Source organism: Dama dama, chromosome 15 (genome assembly GCF_033118175.1).
Source record: "Dama dama isolate Ldn47 chromosome 15, ASM3311817v1, whole genome shotgun sequence".
Taxonomy (NCBI): domain Eukaryota; kingdom Metazoa; phylum Chordata; class Mammalia; order Artiodactyla; family Cervidae; genus Dama; species Dama dama.
In genome coordinates this window covers 47,248,979-47,261,932 of record NC_083695.1, presented here as the reverse complement: position 1 = coordinate 47,261,932, position 12,954 = coordinate 47,248,979, and the positions used below count along the sequence as shown (strand labels likewise).

The 12,954-nt window shown below is 38.6% G+C and overlaps 2 protein-coding genes across 2 annotated transcripts in view; one reads left to right on the top strand and one right to left on the bottom strand.

The window, feature by feature from the left end:
- The window catches only part of LOC133070684 (olfactory receptor 6C4-like), a 65,230-nt gene that overhangs the window by 2,934 nt on the left and 49,342 nt on the right, over positions 1 to 12,954 (bottom strand). The gene's annotated exons all lie outside the window — the stretch shown is intronic.
- On the top strand, positions 10,551 to 11,645 carry LOC133069863 (olfactory receptor 6C74-like). Its single transcript, XM_061161327.1, has one exon. It carries the CDS (start codon positions 10,653 to 10,655, stop codon positions 11,643 to 11,645), a length of 993 nt encoding a protein of 330 aa, XP_061017310.1. The 5' UTR covers positions 10,551 to 10,652.

Below are 12,954 nucleotides of genomic sequence, written 5' to 3'. Positions count from 1 at the left end.
TATCACCAGTGAGGATGCTTGGGGTCCAATGGACACATCTTTGGAACTTTAAAATTCATTAGAGGGGACTTTTTTTAATGAAATAGGAGCCAAAATCACAACAGAGTCCCAGAGGACATTTAATTGCTTCATATTTGGAAATGGAAAATTCCAGCTGACATATGTTATAATTACCCTTTCACTGCATATCTATTATCTTTCTCAATAGGCTGCACAGTCCTTTGTGAAAGTCCTTAAAGGTAGATTTTGCACAACTGCCCTAGAGTTGTAAAATTTACAGAATCACAAATTACATATGTCAAGAAAGGCTTAAACAACAGAAACTCTTTTTTACATTAGAATTATCTTTACTTTTTTATCTTTTTAACCTGGTATTTTCTTTATTGAGGTATTATTTGCATTCTATAAAATGTACCACATTTAACTGTGCGTTTGTGCAAGCTAAGTCGCCTCTGTCATGTCCAACTCTTTGCAACCCTATGGACTGAAGTCCACCAGGCTCCTCAGCCCATGGGATTCTCCAGCCAAGAATACTGGAGTGGGTTGCAATGCCTTCCTCCGGGAAATCTTCCCCACCCAGGGATCGCACCTGCATCTCCTACAACTTCTGCATTGCAAGCGGATTCTTTACTGCTGAGCCACCAGGGAATCCCACATTTCACTGTAGAAATCAGTCATTTTTCATATGTAAACAGCCATTTGACCACCAATGAATCTAACTACAAACATTTCCATCTCATCAAAAGTTTGCTTTGCCCCTTCTGAGTCACTAGTCCACATCAAGAGAAAACATCTTTGATTACTATCATCAAAATTTCCTTTTGTCTCTTCTAGAAGATCACATAAATTGAACACAGCGTGTGTTCCTTTTGTCTGCTCTTTTTCCTCAACATGTTTCTAGGAGTTATCCATACTATTTCATGTATCAATAACATCCTTTTCCATTGCTATGTAGTAGTCCACTACAAATTTTGTGTATATGTACACCACAGCTTTCCATGCCTCCATTGAAGGTCACTTGTTTTCTTTCCAGTTAAGGGCTACTATGAATAAAGCTGTTATAAATATTTTTATATAAATCTTTCTGAAGTTATACCATTAATTTTCTTCTGAGTATATAACTTGGAGTGCAGATACTGAATTAATTATAGGATAGTTCTTAACACTATAAGAGATTGTAAAACAGTTTCCAAAATTTGGTGTAGAGCTCTCAGGAACGATGCATGATAAATGGAGGTGTTACACATTTGCCCCAATACTTGATCTTGTAAGTTGTTTCTCTTAAGTATAATTGATTTAAAACTATTATATTCTGTTAGTTTCAGATGTATAGCAAAGTTCTTCAATATTTTGTAAACTATATTCCATTATAGGTTATTACAAGACAATGGATATAACTTCCAGTGCTATTCAGTATATCCATATTGCTTATCTATTTTTTACAGTAATTTGTATCTGTTAGTCCCATAACCCTAATTTTTCCCTACATGCTTTCCTCTCCCCTTTGATAACCACAAGTTTGTTTTCTCATCTGTGAGTCTGTTTTTCTTGTGCATATACATTCATTTGTATTATTTTTTAGATTCCATATGTAAGTGATATTATATAGTATTTGGCTTTCTCTGACTTATTTCATTAAGCATAATATTCTCTAGGTCCATTCAAGTTCCTGCAAATGGCAGTATTTCATTCTTTTTATGGTTAATATTTCATTGTATATATACTACATCTTCCTAATCCATTCATCTGTTGATGGGCAACTGGTTTGCTCTCATGTCTTGATTATTGTAAATAGTGTTGTTGTAAACATTGGAGTGCATGTATGTTTTCAAATTAGTTACATCAGGTGTTTTTGGATATATACCAGGAGTGGAATTACTGGATCATATGGTCATTCTGAGCTAGCCTGATAGCTCAGTGTAAAGAATCCACCTGCAATGCAGGAGACCTGCATTTGGTCTCTGGGTTGGGAAGATCCCATGGAGAAGGGAAAGACTACCCACTCCAGTATTCTGGCCTGGAGAATTCCATGGACTGTGTAGTCCATGGGGTCACAAAGAATCAGACATGACTGAATGACTTTCACTTTGGTTTCCCTGATAGCTCAGTTGGTAAAGAATATGCCTGAAGTGCAGGAGACTCCGGGTTAATTCCTGGGTCAGGAAGATCCCCTGGAGAAGGATTAGTTTATCCACTCCGGTGTTCTCAGGCTTCTTTTGTGGCTCAGCTGGTACAGAATCTGCCTGCACTGCAGAAGACCTGGGTTTGATCCCTGGGTTGGGAAGATCCGCTGAAGAAGGGAAAGCCTACCCACTCCAGTATTCTGGCCTGAAGAATTCCATGCACTGTCTAGTCCATGGGGTCACAAAGAGTCAGACACGACTGAGTGACTTTCACTTTCTTGGTCATTCTATTTTTAGTTTTTTAAGGAACCTCCGTACTGTTTTCCATAGTGGATACACCTATTTACAGTCCTATCAACAGTGTATGAGGGTTCCCTTTTCTACACATCCTTTCCAAAATGTGTTATTTGTAGACCTTTTGATGATAGCCATTCTGACACATGTGAGCTGATACCTCAGTATGGTTTTGAAGCCAGAGGCCACAGAAAAATTGGTCCCTCAGGCCACAATAGCCCAAATGAGGTACCCTGTAAGAAAAGTAGCCTTCCAAGCCAGTGATTACTATAGCAACAGTTTCCTGTTGGCTCAAACGACAAAGAACCTGCCTGCAATGCAGGAGAACTGGGTTCGATCCCTGGGTTGGGAAGATCCTCTGAAGAAGGGAATGGCTACCCATTCCAGTGTTCTTGCCTGGAAAATCCCATGGACAGAGGAGCCTGACGGGCTAGAGTCCCCGGGCTTGCAAAGAGTCAGGCACAACTGAATGACTAACACTTCCACTTTCACACTTTCTTCACAGTGAGTCTTGCATCTCTTTCTCTTTGTCTATATCTTAAAGAAATTCAAAACCCACTTTACAAATTCTTTAAAACTGGAGCCCGTTATACAGAGTGAAGTAAGCCAGAAAGATAAACACCAATACAGTATACTAACGCATATATATGGAATTTAGAAAGATGGTAATGATAACACTATATGCAAGACAGAAAAAGAGATGTATATCTACACATATGTATATGTATGTATATACATATGTATATCTATACACAGATGTATAGAACAGACTTTTGGACTCTATGGGAGAAGGCGAGGGTGGGATGATCTGAGAGAACAGCATTGAAACATGTATATTATCAAGTGTGAAACAGATCACCAGTCCAGGTTGGATGCATGAAACAAGTGCTCGGGGCTGGTGCACTGGGATGACCCAGAGGGATGGGATGGAGAGGGAGGTGGGAGGGAGGTTCAGGATGGGGAACACATGTAAATCCATGGCTGATTCATGTCAATGTATGGCAAAAACCACTACAATATTGTAAAGTAATTAGCCTCCAACTAACAAAAATAATTGGGAGAAGAAAAAAAAAGAGAGAGAGAGAATCTGGACAGGTTAGATATGTCACAGAAAGCAACTAGTGTTTCTTTTTCTTCTTGAAACAGGAAGATGTGTGAAAGAGGAAGATATCTTATTTTTTCAAGACGATTGAGGAGGGCAACAAAAATATTCTTCAGATAGCCAGTGAGGGTGGTCCTAAGATGGCAGAGAAATAGGATGGGGAGACCACTTTCTCCCCCACAAATTCATTGAAAGTGAAGGGCTAGAAAAAGATATCCCATGCAAATAGAGACCAAAAGAAAGCAGGAGTAGCAATACTCATATCAGATAAAATAGACTTTAAAACAAAGATGGTGAAAAGAGACAAAGATGGACACTACATAATGATCAAAGGATCAATCCAAGAAGAAGATATAACAATCATAGATATATATGCACCCAACATAGGAGCGCTACAATATGTATGACAAATGCTAACAAGTATGAAAGGGGAAATTAACAATAACACAATGATAGTGGGAGACTTTAATATCCCACTCACGCCTATGGATAGATCAACTAAACAGAAAATTAACAAGGAAACACAAACTTTAAATGATACTATAGACCAGTTAGACCTAATTGATATCTATAGGACATTTTACCCCAAAACAATGAATTTCACCTTTTTCTCAAGCACACACAGAATCTTCAGGATAGATCACTTCCTGGCCATAAATCTAGCCTTGGTAAATTCAAAAAACTTGAAGTCATTCCAAGCGTCTTTTCTGACCACAATGCAGTAAGATTAGATGTCAATTACAGGAGGAAAACTATTAAAAATTCCAACACATGGAGGCTGAACAACACGCTACTGAATAACCAACAAATCACAGAAGAAATCAAAAAAGAAATAAAAATATGCATAGAAAGAAATGAAAATGAAAACACGACAACCCAAACCTATGGGACACTGTAAAAGCAGTGCTAAGGGGAAGATTCATAGCAATACAGGCTTACCTCAAGAAACAAGAAAAAAGCCAAATAAATAACCTAACTCTACACCTAAAGCAACTTGAAAAAGAAGAAATTATGAATCCCAGGGTCAGTAGAAGGAAAGAAATCTTAAAAACCAGGGCAGAAATAAATGCAAAAGAAACAAAAGAGACCATAGCAAAAATCAACAAAACCAAAAGCTAGTTCTTTGAGATAAATAACATTGACAAACCATTAGCCAGACTCATCAAGAAACAAAGGGAGAAAAATCAAATCAACAAAACTAGAAATGAAAATGGAAAGATCACAACAGACAACACAGAAATACAAAGGATCATAAGAGACTATTATCAGCAACTATATGCAAATAAAATGGACAACTTGGAAGAAATGGACAAATTCTTAGAAAAGTACAGCTTTCCAAAATTGAACCAGGAAGAAATAGAAAATCTTAACAGACCCATCACAAGCATGGAAATTGAAACTGTAATCAGAAATCTTCCAACAAACAAAAGCCCAGGACCAGACGGCTTCACAGCTGAATTCTACCAAAAATTTAGAGAAGAGCTAACACCTATCCTACTCAAACTCTTCCAGAAAATTGCAGAGGAAAGTAAACTTCCACACTCATTTTATGAGGACACCATCACTCTAATACCAAAACCTGACAAAGATGCCACAAAAAAAGAAAACTACAAAAAAGAAAAAGAAAAAAGAAAACTACAGGCCAATATCATTGATGAACACAGATGCAAAAATCCTTAACAAAATTCTAGCAAACAGAATCCAACAACATATTTAAAAGATCGTACATCATGACCAAGTGGGCTTTATCCCAAAGATGCAAGGATTCTTCAATATCTGCAAATCAATCAATGTAATACACCACATTAACAAATTGAAAAATAAAAACCATATGATTATCTCAATAGATGCAGAAAAAAGCATTTGACAAAATTCAACATCCATTTATGATTAAAAAAAAAAAAAAAAAAACTCTCCAGAAAGCAGGAATAGAAGGAACATACCTCAACATAATAAAGGCTATATATGACAAACCCTCAGCAAACTTTATCCTCAATGGTGAAAAACTGAAAGCATTTCCCCTAAAGTCAGGAACAAGACAAGGGTGCCCACTCTCACCACTACTATTCAACATAGTTTTGGAAGTTTTGGCCACAGCAATCAGAGCAGAAAAGGAAATAAAAGGAATCCAGATTGGAAAAGAAGAAGTAAAACTCTCACTGTTTTCAGATGACATAATCCTCTACATAGAAAACCCTAAAGACTCTACCAGAAATCTACCAGAGCTAATCAATGAATATAGTAAAGTTGCAGGATATAAAATTAACACACAGAAATCCCTTGCAAAAATAAATAAATAAATAAATAAAAGAAAAGAAATCCCTTGCATTCCTATACACTAACAATGAGAAAACAGAAAGTGAAATTAAGGAAACAATTCCATTCACCATTGCAACAAAAAGAATAAAATACTTAGGAGTATAGATACCTAAAGAAACAAAAGACCTATATATAGAAAACTGTAAAACCCAGGAGAAAGAAATCAAAGAGGACACAAATAGATGGAGAAATATACCGTGTTCATGGATCAAAAGAATCAATACAGTGAAAATGAGTATACTACCCAAAGCAATCTATAGATTCAATGCAATCCCTATCAAGCTACAAACGGTATTTTTCAGAGAACTAGAACAAATCATTTCACAATTTGTATGGAAATACAAAAAACCTCAAATAGCCAAAGCAATCTTGAGAAAGAAGAGTGGAACTGGAGGAATCAACCTGCCTGACTTCAGTCTTTACTACAAAGCCACAGTCATCAAGGCAGTATGGTGCTGGCACAAAGACAGAAATATAGATCAATGGAACAAAATAGAAAGCCCAGAGATAAATCCACACACCTATGGACACCTTATCTTTGACAAAGGAGGCAAGAATATACAATGGAGAAAAGACAATCTCTTTAACAAGTGGTGCTGGGAAAACTGGTCAACCACTTGTAAAAGAATGAAACTAGAACACTTTCTAACACCATACACAAAAATAAACTCAAAATGGATTAAAGATCTAAATGTAAGACCAGAAACTATAAAACTCCTCGAGGAGAACATAGGCAAAACATTCTCCAAAATAAACCACAGCAGGATCCTCTATGACCCACCTCCCAGAATATTGGAAATAAAAGCAAAACTAAACAAATGGGACCTAATTAAAATTATAAGCTTTTGCACAACTAAGGAAACTATAAACAAGGTGAAAAGACAGCCTTCAGAATGGGAGAAAATAAAAGCAAACGAAGAAGCAGACAAAGAATTAATCTCAAAAATATACAAGCAACTCCTGCAGCTCAGTTCCAGAAAAATAAAAGACCCAATCAAAAAATGGGCCAAAGAACTAAACAGACATTTCTTCAAAGAAGACATACAGATGGCTAACAAACACATGAAAAGATGCTCAACATCACTCATTATCAGAGAAATGCAAATCAAAACCACAATGAGGTACCATTTCACACCAGGCAGAATGGCTGCTATCCAAAAGTCTACAAGCAATAAATGCTGGAAAGGGTATGGAGAAAAGGGAACCCTCTTACACTGTTGGTGGGAATGCAAAGTAGTACAGCCGCTATGGAGAACACGTGTGGAGATTTCTTAAAAAACTGGAAATAGAACTGCTATATGACCCAGCAATCCCCCTGCTGGACATACACACTGAAGAAACCAGAATTTAAAGAGACACGTGTACCCCAATGTTCATCGTGGCACCGTTTACAATAGCCAGGACATGGAAGCAGCCTAGATGTCCATCAGCAGATAAATGGATAAGAAACCTGTGGTACATACACACAATGGAATATTACTCAGCCATTAAAAAGAATACATTTGAATCAGTTCTAATGAGGTGGATGAAACCAGAGCCTATTATACAGAGTGAAGTAAGCCAGAAAGAAAAACACCAATATAGTATACTAATGCATATATATGGAATTTAGGAAAATGGTACTGATAACCCTGTATGTGAGACATCAAAAGAGACACAGATGTATTGAACAGCCTTTTGGACTCTGTGGGAGAGGGCAAGGGTGTGATGATCTGGGAGAATAGCACTGAAACATGTAAATTATCATATGTGAAATGAATTGCCAGTCCAGGTTCAATGCATGAGACAGGGTGGTCAGGGCTGGTGCACTGGGATGACCCAGAGGATGGGATGGGGAGGGATGTGGGAGGGGGGTTTAGGATGGGGAACACATGTACACCCATGGAGGATTCAAGTCAATGTATGGCAAAACCAATACAATATGGTAAAGTAAAATAATAAATAAATAAACTTTTTAAAAAAGAAATAGCCAGTGAAGAGTCATAGCATCATAATATTGGCAGAGGCAGGAAGATACTTGAGAGAGGTAAGTAGATTTCTACCATCTCCTTTCTCAGTAACCAATTTATTTCCCAAAAGCCTTTCTTACAGCTCTATCAATTCAGCTCTTTCTCACAATAAAATTTGTTTTTTTTAACCTCCAATTCTCGGCCTCAGTGTACACATCACATGCGGAAATTTTAGTCTGGAATTCTACTTCACATCAGTAGCAACATTCGAATTGGGATTTAGGAACCCTTGGGAAATGAAGTCATGCGTTTTCTTTGAAAAAATCTTGGCAGAGAACTCTGGACATATGGGAGCCCATGTCATCACAGACAAAAGAAGATAAATATAAGGTTTGTGCAAATAACTTTTATTCTCAGTCATGACCAGTTGGCTGCACCCAGGGCACTGGCCTTGCCTTTACTTCTGGCCCTTGTCCTTTCAGCTCCCAGCAAGGGAGCCTGTCCTTGCTACTCACTGGCTGAGTACATCCTGCTTGGTAACCAAACACAATCCTGTTGGGAAACTATCACAGAGGCCCCAGATGTGCATGTCAGGAGCATCTTGACATTAATGCAGTGGACCAAGCAGGCTTCTGCACATGGAAAGGTGAGCATATGGTGGAGGAGGCCAGTGTAACAAAAGGAGACTTGGAGCAGATATGTCAGCAAAATGATATGCTTCAGCAGAAGGATCTTTGTCTCAGCATCACCCGGGGCTGGGTTCAGAAGAAGACCCCTGCTCTTATTAGCTGATATAGGATGAGGCAGCAGTGTTGCATGTTAGAAGATCTGTTAACCCACTGAGGGAGGCAAGTCCAGACCTACTGTCAGGACCCTAAGTAGTCCCAGAGTCAAGTTCTAACCCAGAATTGCAGGCCATGACATGTGGTTGTTTTATTCAATTCTGCTCCTTTCTGGGACTTCGGTGGTCAAGGCTTTGTGAAGCCTTGTTGTGGTATGAAAGAACCTGGGCTTTAGAAATAGGATTTCCTCGGTCGGGGAGCATGGGATGCATATTAACCCCACTTGGTCACAACAGGCTGTGACACTGAGCTTCCTTTTCCTCTACTTTCTGCTCAGCCCAGAGCAAGCACGGGATTTCTTGGAAGAGAATCACTGCAGGAGGAGGAAGCTTTACCCCTCATGAAATGATGAGTATATTCCTGGCCTCAGAGACAGTGGTACCTTGGAGGACCTGCCGCAGTTAATGGAAGACACGCAGTTGCTCCTCCAGGCTACCCTGGGGGCATTGTCACTCTGGAGTGAGCAGTTTGGTTGTATGAGCACCACTTCTCACAACTTGACCCATGAGAGGTTAGAAAGAAAAATTCACTCCATGTTGCAGTCTTTCAGCTTATCATAAAGATTCTAGAGCCTAACACTCTCAAAATAGATAGAATTTACTGAGGAGACTGAAGAGAGAAAGAGAATGCTCATTGACCATTGATATGAGCGATGCCATACTGGTGCAATGTTCCCAGACCATCCTTCGTAAACTGGCCAATCTCGTGAACTGCTATTACTCTTCATCTCACTTACATGCTAGCAGGAGCCTCAGAATGGCAGAGTCCATCCTGGATTCACAACTTATGCTGTTGTGCAACCCCAAATATCTCTGGCCTCCAGCTTCTTCTATAAATTGATTGTTCTGAAGAAGATCATCTCTAAGGCCTGTGTTTTTTGTAGGTCAGCATTAATCAAAGATTGGAGAAGGAAATGGCAACCCACTCCAGTATTATTGCCTGGAGAACTCCATAAACAGAGGAGTCTGACAGGTTACAGTCCTTGTAGTCGCGAAGAGTTAGACACGACTGAACGACTAACGCACAGTTAATTAATGATACTAACAGGATAATGGAAAATTCAAGATAAATACACCTAAGCTTTCACCTGGGCTTGAAATCATCAACAATATATTTCTTTGTATTTTAAAATATTTTGGTCACAGCATCTGGAAACAGCAGGAGGTCTGGATTCTAGGAGATAGAGCTAAAGTCCCACCTAGGTGACATAACTCCCCTCGAACTCTCTTAATTCTCAATTTCTCCTTTTATAGAAGAACAGGTGAGGAAAACAATAGCTAACATGATTATGGTGGATAGAAACAGAAATACTGGATTTTGGCGACCAGCAAAGTATCAGGCAATGGTAAAGTCCTCATCAAATGATGATTTCAACCATAGAGTTTGTTGTATATTTTTAATTGGATATTTAAAGGAAGTGTTACTACTATTACTGTTGCATTTATTTACAAACTGATAATACTGTAAAACATATAAAGTGGTTAAATATGCCAATGTCAATAAGGGCTTCCCTGGTACCCCTTGGTAAAGGTAATGGTAAATAGTAAAGAATCCACCTGCAGTGCAGGAAACCTGGGTTCAATCCCTGGGTTGGATTAATAAATAAATGTCAATAAGTCCATCTACTGATCCAACTATATTTAAGAGTATAATAATGACCCTAATATTGAAATTGGACATTAAGGGACATGTAGGAAATGTGAACATTACATGTCAAGTGAGTTACATGTTTTATCTTACTTAATTCTTGTAAGAACTTGGACAAGCATCAGAAGGTGAAAATGAAGTCCACAAAAGAACATTCCAAAGATGATCTGTCTCTACAAAGTTGGACTCAGTATTGAAATAGTATGGAACTGAGCTTCTTCCAGGTCAAGAATCGATTCACTGAACCACGCTGCTATGTGCCTAATTCCTTTCTGAGGAGCCAAATACTTGTTCTTATGCTTCTCTAAAACTTTTGAGCTCATTATAATGTCTTTATTTTAGGTGAAGACCAGCAGGTGATGCTGAGTGGAAAAAGATGTCCATGGAAATGAAGAATGGGACAAATGTCCAAGAATTTACCTTGGAGGGCTTTCCTGCTGTCCAGCACCTGGGCAAAATCCTCTTCCTGGTGCACCTGCTGGCATACCTGGCGTCCATTGCAGGCAATGCAGTCATAGTCACCACCACCTGTGCTGACTCCAGGCTACGGACACCTATGTACTTTTTCTTAAGCATTTTCTCTTTCTTTGAATGTTGCTTCACAAGTGCTGTTATTCCTAAGTTGCTGGTCATCTTTCTTTTCGGCAAGCAAACGATTTCCTTTGCTGCCTGTTTCATACAAGCCTTTGTCTTTGTATTTCTGGGAGCAGCAGGGTTCCTCCTCATAGCAGTGATATCGCTGGATAGGTACCTGGCCATTTGCAAGCCTCTTCATTACACGACCATCATGAACCTGAGGACTTGTTGCCTCCTGGTCACAGCCTGCTTTGCTTTGGGCTTCACTCTCATGGCTTGTCTGGTGGTGAAGGTGTCCCAGTTATCCTTCTGTGGCCCCCAAGTCATACCTCACTTCTTCTGTGACCTCGGCCCCCTGATCCATCTCTCCTGCTCTGACACCAGGTCAGTTGAAACATTGCTGTTTGTCCTTGCTTTGTGTGTCCTTTTGACATCCCTCATCATAACCATCACTGCATACACCAACAGAGTCATCACAATCATTGGACTCCCATCAGCCAAAGAGCGACAGAAAGCTTTCTCCACCTGCTCCTCTCACCTCATTGTCCTCTCTCTGATGTATGGCAGCTGTGTCTTTATATACATGAGACCAAAGCAGGTGAACAGGCTGGACTCCAACAAGGCGGCTGCCCTTGTGAACACGGTGGTGACCCCCCTGCTGAACCCTGTCATCTACACTCTACGGAACAAGCAGGTCCACCAGGCTCTGAGCGAGACCAGGAGCAGAATGAAAATATCAAGATTAAAAAAAAAAAAAAAAAAATCACCTAGCCTTGGAGTGGAAGGCTTCTAAAAACCATCCATCTTCATTCCAGAGTTCATAATTGAGAGTCTCTTGCAGACCTCACTTAATCTGCTCACTAGTCCCCAGTAAAATGGAAATCTCTGTGTTCTCAAGGCCACATTTATCATGGTATTTCTTCCTAAATATACCACATATTGATGGCAGCTGATTTTAATTGCCAAATCCTTTAATGTATTTTTACTCTTTCTTCTGTTATAAGCCATGTGCTTGAAATTTCCAAAGTTTAGTCACTTTTGCCCAGGTAGAAATGTGTCTACTTTTCCTTCAGAAGAAACACCACAAAAAAAGATCGACATATTTTTCTTTTGCTTGTTTTTTAAACCAATGTCTGAAGTTAGATAATCACAAATACATTTTATGAAATACTTCCCACATCATGATTGGATCATACTTATCATGAAGTTCCTGTTACAAAATTTATATTTCCGCTTATTGACAATCAAGAAGTACTAAACTTTCTCTTAAAAAATCACTTATGTGTTATAATTAGCTACATATTATATGCCATAGCTATGGGTGTTATATTAAAAAGAGACTGGAAATGCCAAGGTCAAAGTAGCAAAGTGGGTACAGAGAGTGTTACAAAAATTGGGAGAAAGAGAACAATAGTTTAGGAAGTAGCAGTGGGAATGGAATACACAAAGACCAATAGTAAATTCTGAATCATTTTGCTTTGGACAAGCCTGGGTTCTAAGCTTGCTACTAACTCATCAAATTCCCAAAACTCATCAGGTACCTTATCCGTCAAATGTGGAGTTTGGGCTAGATAATCTGTAGAGTCCATTTGAAAATATCATGGAGATATATAGATTCCAGATGCTGCAAGAATCTGGAAATTATAAATAAGTTCCACTGTGAGAGGTGAATTACTGGAAAATGTATTGAAGTTGTTGAGGTCTAGTATTTTAGGAACAAATCATGACAAATCTACTGAAAAGGGGGTAAGCCAAGATTTTAATCAAGATTTTATAATAATTTACTTAATTTAAACTAATCAGTTGTACTTTTCATTTACTTGAGACAATGATTAAAGTGTGAGCCTGACAAATAGAAAATTAAAGACCAGAAAGCTCAAATTGAATTTGTGGATCCAGGCTGGCCATTGCCCGCCACAGGTAATACCCGGTGAAGGACGAATTCTAACATGAGGATTAATACATTAGATTCTGGGGATGTAAAATATTTTCTTGAGACAGACTTCTGAGTTAATTTTACACACAAAAAAAATTCCAATAATAATTTTTAAAACATTAAAATATTTCAAAGAGATAAGATTAAAACACAAAAAGCTGTAGAT

What these genes read in the sequence shown, in the direction of transcription:
- LOC133069863 (XM_061161327.1), top strand. Translation starts at nt 10,653, where the DNA reads ATGTCCATGGAAATGAAGAATGGGACAAATGTCCAAGAATTTACCTTG.